At 34.1% G+C, this 13,822-nt stretch overlaps 1 protein-coding gene across 3 annotated transcripts; it reads right to left on the bottom strand.

Annotated features, from left to right (window-relative positions):
* Window positions 1-1,096: 1,096 nt before the first annotated feature.
* On the bottom strand, window positions 1,097-13,619 carry LOC138184581 (dnaJ homolog subfamily C member 9). 3 transcript variants are annotated; one of them, XM_069122689.1, is made up of 4 exons: window positions 13,416-13,619; window positions 12,973-13,287; window positions 12,724-12,890; window positions 1,097-1,661 (listed from the first exon to the last, which is right to left on the bottom strand). In XM_069122689.1, the coding sequence occupies exons 1-4, from the start codon at window positions 13,507-13,509 to the stop codon at window positions 1,401-1,403; spliced, it is 837 nt and encodes a 278-aa protein (XP_068978790.1). In that variant the 5' UTR covers window positions 13,510-13,619; the 3' UTR covers window positions 1,097-1,400. The 3 variants fall into 3 exon arrangements, with proteins under 3 accessions (XP_068978790.1, XP_068978788.1, XP_068978789.1); XM_069122688.1 differs by lacking the exons at window positions 12,724-12,890; window positions 12,973-13,287; window positions 13,416-13,619 and adding exons at window positions 9,378-9,672; window positions 9,772-12,039 and having other exon boundaries at window positions 1,535-1,661; XM_069122687.1 differs by lacking the exons at window positions 12,724-12,890; window positions 12,973-13,287; window positions 13,416-13,619 and adding an exon at window positions 9,772-12,039 and having other exon boundaries at window positions 1,520-1,661.
* Window positions 13,620-13,822: the final 203 nt, after the last annotated feature.

Raw genomic sequence — 13,822 nt, forward strand, 5'->3', positions numbered from 1 at the left:
AACTTTGGAAATCGGTACTTTTATGACATTTTTATTAAACAATCGCAGATCTTAAAAATCCTTTTCGTAAGTAACTTATTTCGTCAAAAATGCGTGTTGTATCTTTATTCTTTAATAACTTTTTATCGATATAATGAATACACGCCATTAATAGTCATTAGCAAAACGATAATCCACGATTCCATAATTAATAGATTTACAAATCTCCTCCATAAGGAGCGTTCTGGACTATACTAAGGAAAAATGTGATGTACCGTTTACCTTAAAGTGTGTCACCCGATGTGTAGTGTGTTGTCCGAGTTAGCCCAGACGTAATACGAGATTGACCATATGAGGTGGCCACTTATGATGCCGGATATATACCATGTCCACTAACACCGATCAGAAAGCACTAACACACGATCCTCGCTGCCATCGCTATCACGGCTTATCAAATTTAAGCCTAACGAGAGCGAGAAAACAGGTAGGCCAACGCCTGCTTCTTTTTCTCATCTTCTCCTTTCTCTTATTTGTCTTTGACACTATGGTCGATCTAGTCTAACAACTAATGACCAACGATCAGTGATGTGACAGATCGATTACTTCAATGGTGATGTTAACATAATCGATAAAAATGTTTTTATCTTTATTTCAAGATGAATGATGTGAATTTTTGATGTATTGTTACATTAGTAGCTCCTAATTCCTGTTAGTACTTGTAAAATTCTTATTTTTGTTTTCATTCTCATGTACTTATATTATCTAAAATCGATGATTGTATCGATAGTGAAATTTAAATTGACAATTAAAAAGAAATGAGAACTACTGAAACAGTTTTACCCCGTGAGGCATAATATGGAAGAAATCCGTAAATCGTATTACAGGTCTGGTCGATAATGTAGAATACACATCACCATAGAGTGGTAAGAATTCTCTTGTAAATATCGACCGCTGAAATAGGCGGACCTGACTTAAAATTAACTTAATAAATCATTAATTAACATGCATTATTTATGTATAATAAATTGTCTGATTATATATAGTGGCCGATTGTATACTGATATATGACTTTAGTCATATTTTATTTTCTTTTTATTATCAATCACATTCAATAGCCTTATATTTTCCGTAATAAATTTTAAAATTAATATATATATTTCAATTTTATATTTGAGTGGGACATACCTACATATAATTACAAAGAGTTCCATCACTGATTTATGGATTTCTAATCAGTACAGTGGCTTCAAAAGATGATATACACGTTTCAAATTTACAAAACTTAAATATGATCATTCCTTCCTCCTTTAAAAAAGATGTACAATAAAATGGCTCTTCTCGATCATTGATACTTAAGTTATAAAAGTCGCGCGAATATTCTAACGTGGAGGGAGAGGTTCGTGCGAAGAAACTCTATCGTCCTACGTCTTCCTCTTTGTTTTCTTCGTACTTGTCGGGGTTTTTACGGTTTTCATAGCTGACGAGTTCTTCTTCTTCGTCGATTTTCCAGCCATGTTCGCGTATTTGTCGATCAGAGAATCGAAGAATTTGTCAGATTGACTCGCTCTGGCCTCGTTACGGCTCTGAATCGCCAACGCCAAATTGTTTGCAGCTGCGTTTTCCTCGTTTTCGATCTTCAGCATCTTTTCTAGACGTTCAGCTTCCTCTGCTTCTTTCGCCCACTAGAAATAAAAATGAACGCCATTAATTTCCTTGATAAAATGCAATAATTTTCATAATTAATTTATATATTTTATTGACATATATTTTTAATATATTTTGTTAGAAAATCGATTCATTCGTTTGTGGAATAATTGTTATTTGGAGTTATTTAAAGAATAAAACATTTCTTTTCACAAATTTAATATTTCGTTATGGAATAACGTAATAAAATGTAAAAGTATTTATTACAATCTAGAAATTAGATATTTTTATTAAAAGAGAGACAAAAACTAACTAATGATATTTGGATTCGTGTATCTTAAGACCTTCTTCCTTATTTTCATGAATACTTCATTCTCCCCAAATTCGATCCACATTTTTAAATTAACCAATTATGGTCAAATTGCAAATTTTTATCGATTTTGATCCAACACCGCTGCTCTCAACCAAGTATAATAACCGTCTCAATTTTCAATTCTAATTCTTGACTCTGACTGCAATATTATTCAAACAGTGTACAGAGCGAATAATAATTTCATCGGAAACATCGAATATTTCTGATGTCGAGTGCGAAGTGTACGCAAAAATCACGGACTTGAAAAATTTTCACGTAGAAAATAGAAACGGTCGGTATTCCGTCAGAAGTCGAATCGAGGAACCAGATTCTTTATTATCTTCCACTTTTGATGACCCCTCGTTAAAATTAACTTGTGCTCGCTGACGAGCAGAAACGAAGTAGAAAGGCAACCGGTTCCGATAATCTCGAGGATAGGCGTATGGCTAGGCATCGAAAATAGGGTTACGCGTGTCGTCAAGTGCGCGTAATTAACTTATTTAATAAGTGTACTGGAGCTGCACAGCTTCAAATTTATCGATCTCTTGGTATCTGTTGCTGCTAGTTAATCGAGCTTCTTATTAACTCATTAAATGGATGTAATAATTTTGAAACTAATGATTACGCTTCGGCTCTTTTTATACAAATTTCTATTTCTATAAATAATTCTAATTAAACAAATCAAGTCTATTAAGTGGAAATTAAATATCTACTAACTATTATACTTTGAATATTTTGTACATTTTTGTATACTATGTGCATTTTTACAATTTTATATTTTTTATAAATTTATAAAAATTCGCAGTCTACCGATGATATTGGGACCTGTAGTTATTAAGACTTCTTTGCCTGTTCTCATGAGTATTAAATGTTACTGTAATTTGACTCCAACTTTTTGGAACACCTTGCAAATATCAGTCATTCGTAATTCACGATTATTATAGAAGTGTATAAATTAATTAGATAGCTTAAGATTAACTGAAAAAGTATTTATGTATTATATGTACATATTCAAGGAATATCTTTACGATCTATCAGTAGAATAAATCAATATATAATGATTCATGGAAACATTGGACACTTATCATAAAAAGCTTCTATATACATATATACATAAAACATTTTCAAATTTCATTAACACTATAATGAGACACAACTACCATCATTATATTGGTAAAATTTAAACACAAGCTGAGAATGTATATAGAACTCATAAGACAGTTACTGCAAACATAAATTTGGCGAACAATTGATACAATATGAAAACATAGTTGTCTCAAATATATAATATTAATATAACTGGCTTCTCATTAATATACGATAATTTACTGTCCAAATAGTTCGACAATATTTATGAAATGTACACTTGCAATAAATATCTTTGAACGTCTACATACGTTTTCGGATTCCCTTCAAATCTTGCCAATATAATGATGACAGTCGAGTTTCACTGTGATACTAACGAAATTTCAAAATATTTCGTATAACACACATAATATACTGTTAAAGATAATTCTTTTAGACAGTGCGGATTATCGACAAAACCAATATATCAATATATAATAGCTTGTCCAGATCACTCACAATCTCAACTGATTAATCTCTACGTTTCAACAAATTTATTACAATATTCAACCTAAATTGCATTGTGGAATCATCAGTTTCATGTTCGCACCAAAATACACAAAACTGCCTATATATAATTTGTTGTTTAGTTAAAAGGAACAGAGCCTTATAAATAGTGGGGTTCCTATAATCTTTGAAGCATAACATACGCCTGTCTCATTAAAAGTAGACACGACTGTTCATGGTTCATGCTTGTTGATGATGTTCCATATTCCCAGTGACCTACTCCATAATTCGGTGCTGAGGAAATTCCGTTATTTATAATTTCTGGCAAGTACATCTGAGGAGCAGCCTAATGTTAGGCGATTACACAACGCTTCGCGAAATTTTAAATGCACTCGCTTATCGAAATGACATTCGACTTGAAATTCGATGAGAGAACACAAATCCATTGTTTGAGAATTGGCCTGGTCCAACTACGAAGGCAGTGACAAATTGACAGATCGACCTGACGCAAGTTATTCCTTTTACTTCTTCTTCATATATCGCTTATCTATAGTTTATTCATGAAAAGCATGGAGTACAAAAAATAGTCTCATATACATAGTAAATTTATCAGAGGGTTGTATTAAGTGCGTGAATTATTCGCATAAATATTTCTTTCTACAATCTTTTACTTCCTAGTGAATATATAATATCGTGAAACTGCGGCAAATTCCCATCCTTCGGATATTTTTACATCGAAATTTATACAAAGCTTTAGATATTAAAGCTGTAAATGGAAATATCGAAACCTGAGAAATAAATATCAAAATTTTAAATACAAATATTCGATATAAATATAAAGTTCTGAGTCTAGAATTTAATTTACTTACGGGCTTGTTAAGTAATCCCAATATTTTGATTATCTACAAAGCGGTTAATAAATTTGTGTAAAAGAAATGTATTTATGTGTCCAATAAACTCGCGTCACCGTTACCCTTTTCATAACGCGTTTTCTGCATCTATACAAAAATGGCTAATCGTATGTAAGAGGAGACATTCTCGAAGAAAAGGTGAGCAAATAAGACAATTTTAGATTTCTACGTATTGAACAATCATAAGTACCAATTGCTGCAAACATAATAGAGCACCTCTTTTTTCAATGCAGCAAATATTCTACCTATAGACGAGAATTCAATAGATCCATTGTAAAGGACAGTTTGGAGAATCATAAATCACTACAAGAACTACCAAATTAACTAAAACATTCTAAATCATGTAATAGTTTGTAATCGTAGCTTTTCTGGTTTCGTTTATTGTATTACTACAGTTAGGCAGTGATCTAATCGGCAAAATCTTGTTGCTTTTACCTAGATTCGTTCCCCTTGTCTGATCTAATTGCACGTGTGATGATACGAACACTTTGAAACAATTTTTAGATCAAGATAGGAAGATTTATTTCCGACCCGTTGACATCATTGTTATTTTCATGCAAAGATTCGTGCAACTAAACAAATACGTTTGTTATGTAATAATGATTTAAGAAAGTGCGATGGATGATCACTTTTTGTCTTTGCTGATTAGATTTTTAGTTCCAAATATTTTCAAAGTCACATTTTTCATATTTTATACATTTTGTCAATCAATCTCATATTACCAACATTCCATTTTCGTAAATTATTCGCTTTTATTTTCTCTCTCTTTCTTATTTGAAAAATTATTATTTATTTACTCGACAAATGTAACGTGGGAATAAATGGGGCTCCTTCGTGATAAACTACTTCTTCTTCTGTATCTCTGTTACAATTTTAAGATGGAGTCTAAAAGGACTGTGATATATTTGTTTAAGTATTCGAGCGAGCTGCATGATTCAAACGTCAAGCGGCGAAGGAACTATTATTATTACTGGTAGGAATTGAAATGCAGCTCGATACATGCCAATGTTAAACCTCAACCACCAGATGCGAAACTAGCTGATCATAATGCCTCGTTTGTCCTCACTTCCTTGTGAAGCACGTTGCATTTGAATTATGAATAAAAATAGAACGATGAAGATACACTGTCGACCATAAGGATTACGGTGACTACTTACTATATTTATTAAAAAACAGGTTTTATTTTATTTGGTATCTTATATTACAAAATACCTAAAAAATAAAAGCAATGAAAAATTTGTCCCAATATTAGTTCAATTTGTCCCAAATATTAGTAGGTGCCCTGATACTTACCGCCGACAGTGTATATCAACATACATACAATATATAATATCAAACAATGGAACAAGGTAAGAAAACGATGTTTCAGCTGAAATTAAATATGAGATATCATCTTGAAGAAAACCAGAGATCCATTCATAAACCATCGCTTGATGATAACATCCATGTAATTACTATAGCTATTTTCTTTCCTTTTCTTTTTTTTTTCAAACATACTCGTGTTATTGAAGCAATAATTAACCATGTCGAAGAAAGGCCAAAGATGCGTCACATCGTGTAAACATCATCGAGGAAGATTGAAACGAAGGTCTGTCATTATCACTGGATAATATTAACGCGTTGTTAAACGAGTAGCAGCAGTCGTAACATCGATGGCTCTAGATCATCGAGAATGTTAGCAGGGTTAATTCTCACAAAATTCCAGAACGATGACTGGTCTCGAAGGAAATTCGTTATGCAACGGTGCGCGCTGCCTCGAACCCGATGACTATTTTCAATTATTTCGTGATTCGAGTGATTTCCGGAGCGCCAGGCTCGCGGCCAGATGTATCGTTCGCTCTAGACACTGGGAGACGAGGTAATTCAAGGTTGCGGAAGCGCGACCCTCTGCACTCGCTCGGATGCACGCGTGTGCACGTCAAACGTGGATATTTTGGCACACCTTTCATTCGCAAATAACTCGCTACAATGTATTATCGATCGATTTAGCTATCGCACAAACGAAGCGTTCCGTTAAGTCGAGACAAACTTTATTGGAGCAACCATTTACACTGCCGTCCGTAGGTCACTGGACACTTGTTTATTTTGGGCAAAATGATTGTTAGCACGTAGATACGATCTTCTGAACTGATTTTTACCGTCTACCCATAAGTCAGTCAGTCGAATTAAAATATGCACGAGTTTATACTACCATTAATTATTATTACGAGATAAAGTTAGCTAAAGTTAGTTTTTACGTCAAATGTTGAAATTACATAACGTCGAAAGTATCGTATTTGTAGACATTCTAACAGTCGTTTTGCTCGAAGTAGACAAATGTCCGATGACTTGTAGATGGTAATGTATATACAGGGTGTCCAATTTCAATCTATAAATTATTGATAAATTATCTGCTACATAAAGAAATAGTTCAGACAAAGAAGAAAGCGAATGGTTTCGAGGGGAACACAATCTGCTATAATTAGTTGTTCCACAGATGGACGCGTATACGTAATAGAAGATAACATACGCTTTTTTTAAATCTGTAGATTATGTATGTAATTTTTCATGCATAATCGATGCAGTTTATTATTTCTTGCAAAATAGCATTAAAATATCTATGTCGAAAAATCACTAGTTTAGAAGATATTTTAATCTTGGCGAAACACATATATTTTCTTACATAGGAGCGAAGGTTGGAATTTATCTTTTTTACGGGTTTTTGTCTTTCTTAAATTGCATTATGGACAAAATGAAATTGTACAAGTATTTTCGAAACTACACAAGTTAAAAATTAAAAATGATGCTGGCAACGTCTATCTGACGGTATTTTTGAACAAGATTGTTTGCAACAAATGAGAGATCCTTTATTACGAATGATGCTTCAGAAAATGGGAGATTTACTGGAATAGTGGATGCCCTACCAATAAATGCCTGGTCAATCAGATTCAAAATCTAATCAATAAATTCCAATTTTTAAATGAACGATATAAATTATTAGTTTTCGTGTATATTTGTGATACTCTTAATATTACTCATACAGACATTCGATTCGTTTATTATTTTAAAAGAAAGGAGAAATTTGATCGATGAAATAATTCATCAAATTTCGAACTTCTGTTCAATTTGACAACTTAATGGAATGTCAATCTACCTGTAAACTGAAAGAAATCCATCAGTAAAAGATTCTAAGAATCTTTCAAGAGCAGTTGTTTACAGATCGATCAGAAGATTACAAAAATAAGATCGAAAAGCCAGGAAACCAAAGTTATATCACTCCTTCTAAAAACCTTATACCAGTCTACAATATACGATAACGATACTATAAAACTTCTAAATATATATAAAATATCGATATAAAATCGAAAAATCTCATAGAAAGACCTCACTAACTATAATCTCGAAAATGATCAAAAAAGAAGTTCTTTAAAATTCTTGAAAAAAAGAAAAAGATAATAAAAAATAAACCAAAATAAATTCTATTAATTGTTGATACGTCTACGAAAAAAAAAAAAGAACAAAACGTAGAAATTAAACCATGTTTTGTACTGTACTCTAACTCGCATTTCCTATCAGTTTCCTCAGTTTTCACGACGTCATTGCTATTACGCTCATTATGAATGCACGTGCATGCACTTGTTCAGATCGATAGATACCGAGTCCATGATGGACCCTTCAACCGATACGCTTCAAGATTTGAATGTCGCAATCGGGACTTCCGACAAGCGCTCTCGATGCCTGTTTACTGTTTAGAGCTGTCAAGAGAGCATCGATCAGTTAACACGAGTGAAATACACCTGTTGCAATGAAGAGAACGCGAATTTAATGTTGAATACAAATAGCTTTTCCAATTGTATATAGTTTTAATAAATTAATTCTTTCGCAATTAATTGTAAGAATTAACATTACACATTAATTTCTATTACGTAATTTACAGAAACGTAACAATATAACAACATAAAATAAAATACATTGAATTTTGAAAAAATTACACATAATTTTTCTAATGGAATATGTAATTCCATTTGTTGTGGTGGAAACTCAACAGATCTCAATGATGCAAGAAAAATTATAGCATCCCAGAAGAACGAGTATAAAAACGGACTGATTCTTTAAAAAATGGAATATCTCCTTAATATCCAATACGAATATGAATATTTTTTTTTTTTTTTTTTTTTTTTTGACAGTACAATATGCTCTACCTTTAGCACCGTTAACCCCTTCGCATCTGCGCACGAAATGTTTCGCGAATTGATTTTTACTCCAATCTATGGATAAGTTACGTCGTACCTTGCCCCGTTAAGAGTCGATAATTCATCCGTTCATTTCCCTTCAATTCAAACTCTTCTTTTTTAGTCATGAAAATTTTTTCGTTCTAATCTCTGACTTATAAATTAAACATCTGCAAAATATTTACTATCCGAATACTTTTTTACCTGTACAAATCAAATATCAAATATAGTTTCTACACTGCACTTAACCCTTATCCTTCGACCTAGAGTGACTTCTGATTCACGACTTTTCTCCTAATATGAAAGAAGAACAAATTTTTGAGATCTGCGAAAGATGACAATGTAATCCTAAAGTAATTAATTTAAGCTATACAAAATACTTTAGCTAAACATCTCTGATTTCTCACAAATCAACATGTAAGTTACTACATGTACATTTACGCAATTTCCTCGCTTTACTTCACCGTTACTTCGACCATTAATGAGTTAAAGAAGAAAAAAAAACACGCAAGATATAACGCACGGTTCATAGCATCGCATGTAAGCATCGCCGTATGTTGCTGAGATATCTCGTCACAGATATGAAAGGGTTAAGCTCTTTGACAAAACACGAAACGCAGCACATCTCGATAAAGTACACCAGTCAAGGTCGTTACATAACGCTCAGCATTAGATTGAACGACATTAGTAATTATTTCATTAGCACACCGGATACATTGCATTGGCCCTCGTCGCTTGTTACTGTTTCAATTGATATTCAGCATCGCGCCCCGTAGATATCATATTTGGCGTTCCTCCTTGGCAAACAAACGATGCACATCTTCTCGATAGGTTCTAGAGCGTGCAGAACTAGCAAATAAACCGCTTAAGGTCCGACAACACGACCAATGTGACATTGTTGTAATTTCACAACAATGATGCTGTATGATTTGGTAAATTATACACATTCCTGTGCATTGCATCATTAAAAACATTAATGTACCAAATCATACAGTTTCTTCACCTGTACAGAATAACAATAAGATCACGTAGTTCGTCTACAACAGACCAAAATTAAGTCAATGAAACCACAAACAACAAGATTGCAGTATACTATACATACGCTTTGGGTTTTGCAGGCTCCGCGGTACTTCCGAAGAATCAATCAATTCGTTTGGTTCCTCTGACAGCGAATCGCGATAAACAAAGTCTTGAAGATTGATCCAAAAACGAAAACGAACGAAACCAACAGCACTTATAAAATCACCCGATCTATAGTCTGCGATTAGATAAACGTCCTTCCGTTCAACTCTAGTTCGGTGCTTGCGAGAGCAAATACACCCGCACAGGTTCACGCAAACATTCGATTCGTCAACGAAAACTTGATTCATTGTCGGAGATTCCATCAGAATATACAGATAAATATTAAATAGTTTAACGAGACTTTTAGCTAAAATCCCTCCACAAGGACGCGAATCGCAAGAAGAACGGAAACGATGATCATCGTGATGGAGCTCTGACTCGACGATGATAAACTCCTGGTTGTACAATTAGGCAATGGTTTATCGGTAGTCGTTTCAATTTGCACGATTGCCGATGTCCCTTCCTCCTGCTGTGGCCAATTATTCACCGATGGCGGTGAATGAACAGTGACCGCGGGGTCGTAATATGGCGGTTGATAGGCATTTTCAGGATGAGCAGGTTGAACCATTACAGTTGGTATATGTGGGATAGAGTGAATGGATTGAGTCGTGTATAAAGAAGGAACCGAAATTTCTGATGCTCTGTTTTCGATATTAGGTACAGATGTAGGTGGATACTTCTCGTTTGATGGTATACTATTCTTTGCAGACCAACCAGAGTAGGGATCCATAGAACGCTCTGTGTTAAGCTCCACATGAGGTGGTATTTGGCTCGATGCCAAAAGGACTGAGTTAGGTGGGTTTGAATAATCTGGCTGTTCTGTGTAATGTTTGTCTTGGTTTCTGTGGGGTGGATAGACCTCGTATTCGCCACCAGTACCGACGGATTCTGAGGTTCTTGGCCAAGAACTCAAGGTCGTTATGTCTTGGCTGCTGTAATCCGTCGTTTCACGTTGTGGATATGTTACCCGTTCGATTGGTGCAACGGTTCTTGGTGGAATATATGGTGCTCTTGTATCTTCGTCATATGATGGATTTGTAGCTTCTCCTCCACTTCCGTACAAGATAGTAGTTGTTCTCCAATATTCCTCTGGGATTGATTGGTGATATATCATGTTGATGTCGTATGGTGGAACTGTAGTTTTTGATCTGCTTTCGTAGGGGTCTGCGTCTGTTCTTGGAGTTGTTCTCCAATCTGGAGAATTATGAGGACGATAAACTACTTCTTCGGTTGTACGGAACGGTGGTGGGGTATATTGTGTTGTTGCAATTGGAGATGGTGTTATAGTTGGATGCAATCTTTCGCGATGAGCAGGTAATGGCGTGGACTGCTCTTCTATACTCTGTCCCTCTATGCTGCTTTCTTCATCGTAATCGTATGGTATGTCCGGATAAATTAAATCGTTTGGAATTCTACTCCATTCTGGATCGCTATCGAAACTTACTCCACGCTTCTCGAGAAAAGCACTGACAGCATTTGGACACTTGAATTCAGAATTTTCACTCAGAAAGATTCTTTTCAATCCCTTTAAATGTGACATGTCTACAAGATTTAGGCATTCTAAACGATTACCAGATAGTCTTAGGTCAACAAGGCCGGGTAGATTTTTGAACAAGCCATCCTCAATAGACTCTATGTTATTGTAATTCAGGTCCAAGTACGTCAAGTAATTTAATTTTCTGAACCAAGACACCTTTATAGTGGTTAAATGGTTGTTGTCAAAGCTTAATTGTTGAAGGTTACTTAGATGTTCAAAGGCTCCCGGTTCAATGTCCATTATACCACAGTAGGAACATCCTAGGACCCAGAGATCCAAACCAAACCTTGAAAAGGTATCCGCAGTTATTCGTTGAATTGGCATGTGAGAAATTCGAATTTTTCCAGTCGATGCAGGAAGATTGTCCAAATCAGACAATTGTCCACCCGTGCAGGAATATTCTATCATGTCATCGTTCTTTAACTGCTTGCACGCCCCTTGTACATCACTGACACTAGCACACAATAAAGCGCATAGGAATAGTCCGACGATGCCAACCATTTTTGTTAATTTTGAATAATTCTACAATGCACTGTTTAAAATATCATACGTTTTAATTAAAGTTTTATATGAATATCATTATTTTGCTCTCATATGTTTGAATAACTTAAAGAATCGCAGTCATCGTGGTAGGGATTTTAGCCGAAAATTCTGCGACGTCTAGCGATCAGCTAGAACCGATCTAATTGTTCTGTAGACTGAATCCTCTCTTGCGTTCCCTCTTTACTTATTTACTAGTATTCCCCCCTCCCAATCGTACTACTAGTCCACCTCCTACTACTGCTTCCAATCGTGAACCAGTACTATGTATTGATAAAAATAGAAAAGCTTGAAAATAACGTACTGCTCACTTGTTCATCAGATCTCTAAAGTGATCTATAGCGGAATTGAAGGGGTGAGGTGCCGCGCTTAAATTTACGAGCACGTTGCCATTCGAATGCACATCGTTTACTTTCGACAAATTTGACATCGAGAAAATTACACTTGTTAGATATGCACAATGGAAGTATGCAAAAAACGGAGTACCTACTTACGTTAAGTGATTATATGTAAGTATAATTTTTAGATCATAGTTTAATTTCTTAACATATTACATAGGTTTTAAATGTAATCATATAGAAATATTTAAAGTATTAAAAATGTTTCTTTCATAAGATTTTAAGTGCAGATTTTTAAAGATACCAAAATACACAGAATATGCACGATACGCAAAAATATGTGAGATATTTAAATGAGTATTTATTATAATATCTAATATGTGAAATTAAATTTCTGCTGACGTTTCATTCCTCTACTTGTGTTCATAAAAGTATAAATTTGCATAACTATTTGTAATTTAATTATATGAACGAAATTCATAGATAACATTTTAAATTCTGCTTGTTTGGTACTTACCTTGCGTTTTCTACGTTGCTTCTTCTTGTCATTTTCTTCTGTAAAAGCTTTGTATTCTGGAACTTCACCTTTCTCTATGAGACCTTGGATAATACTATGTAACCTTGGTTCATCATCACAACTAGTAAATGGGACAGTTTCTAAGATATAATCCATATCTCCTTTACCTATACAAAGTAATTTTATTGTTTTAATAAACTAAATTTAGTAATGTAATTTCCTTGTAAAAATTATAGAAGATTTACTTACTGTCCATGTAAGCCCGCTTCAAATCTTTGATTTCTATTTCAGAGCCTTTGTAATTCTTTTCATAATTATTAATATCTTCAACTGAGATTTTTTTGAAGAGTGACTTCCAGTAGTCTGCCCAATTTCTCATCATAACTTCTTCGCTTTCTTCGTCATATTGTCCAGACTGATCATAAATCTTACGCTTCTCATTGTCACTGAGAATAGAATAAATTCGTCCAAGAACTTTGAACTTTTCTGTTGCTTCTGCCTTGATATCCTCCTCAACACGATCAGGATGTACAAGGAGAGATAACTGATGATATGCTTTTTTCACTAGAAAAAAGTTAAGAATAATTATCTGATATATAAATGCAATTCTAACTTTCGTTTAAGAAGAACGTTACACTAAAAAATGTTTTGTTTAGAATCATAGTTTGAATAAATAGGTTATGTCTACGTACCTTGTTTATCGGTAGCTTTTCTTGAAATTTTTAAAACTTCGTAAAAATCACGAGCTCCGAAATATTGCTCACAAAGATCTAATAAACTTGTCATGATTTTGTTTCTTTAACTACTCACTAATAAATATTGTTACACACTACACCAAGTGACAGAACTACAAGGTTATACGTTTTCGCGCTTATTTTCAGTTGGATACATTCAAACAGTTTCGTGTAGTTTGCGACATCTAGAGTTACTTGTGCATGTTAGATAATATCTATATTATCGACGTCCAATCACTTTTTCATCGTAATTGCTATCACTGTTAAAAAATAATAATCATTGATTAAGAACAAAATACATGTGATACGATTTATACCTGCCATCTCATTCTTATAAAAACATAATCGCGGAAGCAACCAATTAG

The sequence above is a fragment of the Bombus flavifrons genome, chromosome 10, assembly GCF_040668555.2.
Source record: "Bombus flavifrons isolate JBK064 chromosome 10, iyBomFlav1_principal, whole genome shotgun sequence".
Lineage (NCBI taxonomy): Eukaryota > Metazoa > Arthropoda > Insecta > Hymenoptera > Apidae > Bombus > Bombus flavifrons.